This window comes from Cryptomeria japonica, chromosome 10, assembly GCF_030272615.1.
Source record: "Cryptomeria japonica chromosome 10, Sugi_1.0, whole genome shotgun sequence".
In the NCBI taxonomy this organism is placed as follows: domain Eukaryota; kingdom Viridiplantae; phylum Streptophyta; class Pinopsida; order Cupressales; family Cupressaceae; genus Cryptomeria; species Cryptomeria japonica.
The window spans coordinates 838790000-838797709 of NC_081414.1; the positions used below are offsets into that span (position 1 = coordinate 838790000).

General features: G+C 33.6%; 1 protein-coding gene across 1 annotated transcript; it reads right to left on the reverse strand.

Moving 5' to 3' along the window:
* Positions 1-1912: 1912 nt before the first annotated feature.
* Positions 1913-2638, reverse strand: LOC131859533 (uncharacterized). Its single transcript, XM_059213413.1, has 2 exons — positions 2327-2638; positions 1913-2244 (listed from the first exon to the last, which is right to left on the reverse strand). The coding sequence occupies exons 1-2, from the start codon at positions 2594-2596 to the stop codon at positions 2038-2040; spliced, it is 477 nt and encodes a 158-aa protein (XP_059069396.1). The 5' UTR covers positions 2597-2638; the 3' UTR covers positions 1913-2037.
* Positions 2639-7710: the final 5072 nt, after the last annotated feature.

Genomic DNA, 7710 nt, shown 5'->3' on the forward strand with positions numbered 1-7710 from the left:
TTCTTAAGAAGGCACCTGGACCTAAAAAGTTCTTTGACAATATTCACAACTTCATCTGCAACAATTTCCTAGAAATATTGAAAAAAGAACATATGGAAGCCATCAGGTCCGAGAGCCTTGTTACCTTCAAAGGAGAAAACATCTCTTTTGATTTCATCCCTTGATGGAATGGAGGAGAGCATTCTATTATCTTCTTCCTTGACAAAACTGGGAATAGCCTCCATTAAGGTATCTTGAATTTCACTGGTAATGCCCCCATTAACCTTAAGGAGATTGCTAAAGAAAAGGACATCATTTTTTCTAATATCTTCCTCCTTATCAAACCTACTTCCATTGTAATAAATATACAACATTCTATTAGCTTCCTTGTGCTTAAGAGTTGTCATTTGAAAACACCTAGTATTCTTGTGTCCAGTCGAGAGCCACAGGGCTCTTGATCTTTGTTTCCAAAATTCGTCTTCTTTGAGAATAAATCATGCATCTTACCAAGCACCTAATTTTTTTTATTTGTAGTTAACTATATATCCTTCCAACTGCATTTTCTCCTGGATGTCCTTTATTTCCATTTGTAATTCTGACTTCATACCAAAAATGTTCCCAAAGGTTTCCTTGTTCCATTTTCTAACTTTGTTTTTCACCTCCCTCAGTCTTTTGGCCATCCTAAACATAGCGGTTCCAGAAAAATAATATTCCACAATTTACTCACTTCCTCAAAGATCTTAGGGTGAAACAGCCACATTCATTCAAATCTGAACGAAAAGTTCATTTTTTCCTGGATGGGGTCCGCCACAAAGCTTATTGGGAAGTGATCAAACCCAATCCTTGAGAGAGCATTTAAGGAACATAAATAAGATAAGAGCCATTGATCATAAATTAAGGCTTTGTCCAGTCGAACTTGAATCAACTCATTACCTATTCTCCTATTTGACCAGGTGTAGGAAACTCCTTGAAGATCAATATTCGTAAGCGCCCGAGAATTAATGAAATCCTGAAGGTCCATTTTGCTTTCCAGATTCACCTAAGAGCCTCAAAAATTTTCACTGTTCTTAAGTGGAGTATTACAGTCATCCATGAAATATTGTTATTATCTATTGTATTTATTGTGTGTTCAGTGTTATTAAATATATTTATCTTAAAGCTCAAGTAAAGGAGAACACATTCTTGTATAGCAAGTTTTCAAATAATATCCCTCACCATCACTCCACCTCAATCATAAACACAAAAGTTTACGCATATCTATTTTAATTAGTTATAAATTTTCTATTCATACACTTTTATCATTATGTTAATTTTTTAATTTTCAAATTAATTTTTAAAAACAAATGTTTTGATTTATAATAGGTCTAAATCTAACCTAAAACAAGATACAATAATTTTACAAAAATAAAAAAACATTGACAAATCAATTTCGAATACCAACTCTTCAATACAATTCCTATTATTTTTTTATCATGGATCTTCGACAATCGCAATTTTCGGGGTTAATAAAATATTGTGTTCTCTTAAGCATGAATCGTGATTTTGCCTTGTCCATTAGTGCTTGTAATATAAAATGGCCTCCAACCTATTTTAGGCTGCTTTGGTACCGCTCCTCGTGAATTGACAGCATTACTCTCTTATCAAAAGTAGAAGGGAAGATGCAGATGAACTTTAGTGAGTCCACTGAATCCATTTCGTTTTAAATTCCTCAATTGAACAACTAAAATATAATTACCACTTCCTTCCTTTTTATGGTTCACGGTGAATCATTGAATTTAATCTGAAATATCGATTATGTATTTATTTAATCGAAATAAAAAAGACAATCGAACATTATTTCATAGATTGTTTAAAACTAATACAATTATATATAATTACTTATGCAATCAGAATTCTTTTTGTATTTTTAAAAGAAAACAATAGAAATCAAGGCAAGGCTGGTAAGTTCTAATTGATAATCAGAATGTTTGTACAAAACACAGTTTGAAGTTGCAGGTTTACACATCTTTCTCTTTCTGCTGAAAAAAATTACAGCGTGAAAAGCTCAAAATTGTAATATTACATGCACCGCATGTCCAGTCTAGACAAATAATATATTGTTCTAGATGGCACAAGAACGTTCTTGCTTCCATAATAAGGTGGGTTCACCTTCTGAGACCTCATACAAATCCCCACAATTACGGATATCTCTTTCCTGTCTTTCATCATACAAAATATAGTCCTGTAACCAGTCAGAGTTGCAATCCTCAAAACGCCACAACCCATCTGCAAAATCACCATGAGGATGCTGATAAAGGAGCGAACCCATCACACAAGTAATACCCAGTTCATCGTCCAAGTAACTCACCTTGCCCACGTCACGGGTTCGAATCTCATTTTCAGTGGAACAACAAGAATTAATGATCTCTTCCTCGAAACTCTTCATTACGCTACACACAATCTCCTCGGCAACACATCCTTCTTCCTCTGCATCTTCCAAAAAGTGGATAAGCTCTTCCACTTCAGGGCTCAGCCCACGGAAACGCTTGCTGGCTGAAGAGCCCTGCGCTTCATCTTCTTCTCTGCTGTGTTTTCTCTCTGCCATTTCAGCCCCACTCACAACTTCTACACAAGACATTCCACAGAGGAACTAAATACAGAGCGTATATATAGCGCCGATACTAATGGTGGGATGACGTGGTCCAAGTCATGGGGAACAGTGACGAATACATGGCATTGGAATGGGCAGTTTTACTTGTTTTAGTATGGTGGTTGTGATACCTAGACATGTGGGTAGTGTCAGCATGGCACATTCAATGTACTTGGTGTGGCTAACATGAACCTCGACAGTCGAGATAGTCAGACAGGCTGGCAAACTTGCTCCAAAGATACCCCCACTTGTACGCTGTGCGGTTTGATTGTATCTACCGCTATTGCAGCCTCCACTAAAGGATCTACGACTTTGTCTTTGTTTACTGGATTTACTGGACAAACACAGTAGAAGGCCACTCACTTTGATTAGGTGGCGATTCCCAACTTCACATGGACCAAAAACATTAAACTGCTTTATAATGATGTCGATAAAGTCAATAAAACACCCACAACAGACTAAATCAATCTGTAAATCATAACATGATAAGTTCTTTTACAGAAAAGTTTGCAAGGCGAAATCAACAGCTAAGCAATAATAAATTAAATAGAAAGTGTCGAAGGATTATAGGATAAGAAAGACGGTGGGAGATCTTATTATTTTGTCTCTTGACAATTAATTTATGCGAGATTTGCTCTCCTCGTGCCTGAATATCATATTATTTATCTTTTGCTTTGAGGGAGGAATTACACATTCCACATAACTTTGACGCCAATATATTCATTCAAATCTTTATTGGGAGAAGGGCATCAGGACCGTGGAAGAGAAGGGATTAGGGAACGACCTTCGTGTCTTCTAGTGTGTTGTGGCCTGCACATGAATTTGGTGTTGCACGTCAAGGCACACTTTTTTTTTCTTCTGCTTTGATTGATGGTAAAAGAGCATTCGTGATGAGATTTCTGGTCAAGGAGGGATATACAAAGGTAAAGCATAAATATCAAGTGTTTGATTTCATAAGCAATTAGGGAAGAGTATAGTAGCGGATCACGTTTTAATAGTAGTTCATTTTTTGTGTATCTAATTTTTCAAAAAAAAGTTTATTGATTTTTCACATGTATTATTAGTCAATCATTTTTTAGCTTTTTTGGTCTATAATTGGTTCATTTGTGTACGATTATTGGGACATATGTGCACAATTACTAGAACATTTGTCCATAAGTACTGACAATTTTGAGTGGAGGGTTATTGGAACATCTTTAAGTAGGTATCGAGTGACTTTGAAATGTGCACTTTTTGACACTTGTGCACATAACTGTTCCCACAATATATGTCGTTACTAACTAGAAGCCAGAACAATAGCTATAAGCATTAAGTCGCATAGAAAGACAACCAAAATTTTTGTTGTTGAAATCTGATGTACCATTTAGGATATGTGGCTGTACAAAGTTAGCTATGACCACTACTTGTATGCTTCCCCTAAAGGTGAACATGGAAGATTTTTTAAATGAATTTTGTTTATAGTATTATTTATAGAAAAGTGTTACTTATATTTATAAAAAATAGCGAGTGAAGATAGTCATATTCTAAGAGTCGAATAAGTCCTAATTCAAAAGAAAATATTAAAACAATAAAAAATATTTATTAAGTAGCAAGAGCAAGCATAGAGGGAAGTAGAGGATCTTGGTTCTTTATTTGTCCTATACATTAACGAGGTAAAAACTATTCATAAGATGGTCCCATTTGATATTATCATCTTTAGCACGACGATCTTAATTTTCTTCACTAAAAACACGAATAGAAGAAAGACCAAGAGCCAACTAAGGAAATTTGTCAAAATTTAGTCAACTTATATTCCCACCATTGAGAGGTTGTGGGAAAAAAGATTGGCAGTTAAGATGTTGTGACCAACCCTATTAGCATGATATCTTCTTACAAGATACAAAGAGGTTTGAGAGTGAACATCTTGATTGTCACAAGTACAATAAATATGTTGTCGATGATGCCTACAAGGTGGAGACTGATATTGGGGAAAGGTAAGAGTCATAAGAATCTTGGTAATAGAAAAAGTGTATTTACCCTATTAGGATTAAGATGCCATCAACCTTGTAAGTCACATGTACTCAATGAACCCTAATATAGCCTGCAAATCATTCATAAGGGATGAGGGATTCATCATTACTAAAAACAATTATTGTTAAGATTTCACTAGTAGAATCATTAATTTTAATCAAGGATCGATGACTAATGTTGTACTGACAATAAATTATTATTTATTAGAAAAGAAAATTAGAGGCATACTATCATCCTTAACAATTTCACATTCTTTTTGGCACCTACTTTATTGTGGTTTCCCCTAGATCATTATAAACTCATTTATGCTCTATGATACCCTATAAATTTATTGCTAATCCGACAAATAATTTTTTATCAAATGTTAATTCTGAGAGAATGCCCTATATTTTAAAATTGTCATGTTATTTCCCCTTTTGTTGACTCCCTTTTGAGTGGACTAGGGTTCCCAATACCTTAGTCCCTCCAAAAGGGGTCTAAATTTAGATATGTGCAAGTGTCAATCTCTATAATTTTTTATCTGATCTTAATCTTTGCATTTGAGCATTATTTGTCAGCATACATTCAAAATAACTTTGAGATTCCTATAAAATATAAATCTCCTATCATACTATTCATATGGTCTAACAAGATAAGATACACTCTAATTGCCCAAGCATTGCATTTTAGAGAAATTTGATAATAAGAAGTAGTATACTATCAACATTCTACATTCAAGTATGATTTCATGTTTGTTATTTGTTGTTATCATATTAGCTCATTAACACTTGAAGGACTTGTCTAAAGACCATTGCATCACCACCTTTGTGTAGAACTCTATGAGAGTGTTTCATGCCTAAGGTAATCTTGTCATTTGAGCATTATCCATTGATATAGCCTCTATCCTCCCTAGGACACATACTCTTTCACTCATCATAGCTATTGTGGAGGTGGGGAAACCTCTATAGGATTTGACTTGTGCAATTCCCTATACAAAAAAACCATTTCCCTCTTCTCTATGTATATAATTTCATATTTGACTATGAAAGTGGTATAAGAGAACAAAGCATATCATTATAGGTTACAAAAAAAATTGAATAGATGAAAAACCTTGGAGCAATTCACTGGGCACACTTTCTTATCACTTTGGGTTGAATTTTTGGAAGATAACATTTCAGAACTTCCTAACTATATTCCTTCTTACCTTCATAAATTACAAACACCTTCAAACTATAGTGCCCAACACCTATGTCTAGCACTTTTAGCTTTATTTTTCAAATTTGGGTTCCTTCTTGTATCTTTACTTTAGCTCTAACTTACTATGTTTGTTATCTTTTTATTTTATTAAACCTATAGTTGAATAACACTAGCATAATACAATGAGTATGTTTCAGTTCAATATATCAATCTATCTCAAATGAACTCATAGATCAGACATATTTGTATGGAGACCACATAGGGTCTTATATTAGACCAAAAAACAAACTGGCATGCCTAAACATAACTAAACCTATTCATAAGTAAACTGCAAATGTACCAAAATTATTGTTATGTTAATATCATATCTTTGATAACATATACATATAAGACAAAGTATTCCTATATATACATAGACCAGATGTTAAATTAAACTATAATTTTAGACATTCCTAAATTAAACTATAATTTTAGACATTCCTACTTTCATTACCCTAGTCAAGCCCTCCCCATCTGATGTGAGTTCAATATTTGAAGGCTCATAATTGGATCTTATGACCTCCATTACAAAGTCCTCTCCACTAATGTCGTAGCATGCCCTACTTTTACTAATGACTTTGTTCTTTTTCTCTTTAGGAGGTGTGTCTTTATTGCTTCTTTTCAACAAGTTCATGATTCCTTTCAAGAATGGCATGTTATCATTCTTGTTGAAGGACCACGCCTGCCCATACAATTTCTTAGATATATTGACTGTGATTGTGCCATCCTCTAATAGCTTCAAGAAATTGTACATAAAGATCTCTATGCTTATTGTAACTTGTAGTGCAACATTATAAAATATGAATCTCTTACAAGAATCAGTAAGAAATATCCTTGCACCCTAAAACATTTATTTATTCCTCATAATCCATATATGCCAAAGTATTTGAATAGTAGATAAAATTAACCAAAAAATGTTATAGTCCTTGTTAATCATAAAAACATTCCCAAGTAAAAATTTAGTTTAAATGATATTATATGTTGGTCTATGGCACCTAGCACATTTGACCAACAATTGTGAGCTCTATTTGTCACGTGTAATTTTGTATCCTATTTTCATTTATGCATTTTCTTGTAGCTTTATGTTTTTTTATCAATATTTTGTATTAGTTTATGTGATCATTTATGCATACTTTAGAACCTAATTATCTCACATGTAAGTCAATCAATCAATCATCTATGCAACAAAGGAATTGAGCCCAACTTGCTTGACTCTCTTTGAGTAAGAGCTAGTCAATCATTACACACCTTTATGGTTCATATTCCAATGTTTTATGGAAGAGAGTTTGATTTTGGTTAAGTTATTAGCTATATTTATCCATATCTTTTCCATATCAAACATATATTAGAGCCAAAAAAATTCCAAAGATACATTTCTTCAAGTCCAAGGACATTGAGATTTAATGGTATGGGACCTTGTATAATATTTTTTTAATGGAACTACTTGCACTATTTAGTATAGATTAACCATGTCCCTTATAAATGGGTAGAACAACCATTAATATTTACCATGGTAAAGAACAAGATATATAGTGACTTCTATTTTTTGATTACACATCCTCTTGACGAGACCTCGTAGGTTTATAAGATTCTTGTTGAAAATCTGCAATATTATAGAGAGTTGCCCAAAATGGACATTGAAGGAGAATGGACACGTGCACAAAATTGTCACCTCACCACACTTAGGTACCAAATGGAGATAGTTACCTTGGGGTATTTGATGTTATAAGATAAGAAAAATAAGTTTCATTTCAATATTCACGTAATTTGGCAACTAAATTTGGCATGACATTGTGGTTATCAAGCTACAAGCAAGTTGGAAAGTTTATGAAAGATAAGACATTACACATTCCTAGCACTAGGAAGAAAAGACAATT

Coding starts and splice junctions, on each gene's coding strand:
- LOC131859533 (XM_059213413.1), bottom strand. CDS start 2,596: ATGTCTTGTGTAGAAGTTGTGAGTGGGGCTGAAATGGCAGAGAGAAAA. Junction 2,245..2,326: donor GAACCCGTGACGTGGGCAAG/GTGAGTTACTTG, acceptor GTGATTTTGCAG/ATGGGTTGTGGCGTTTTGAG.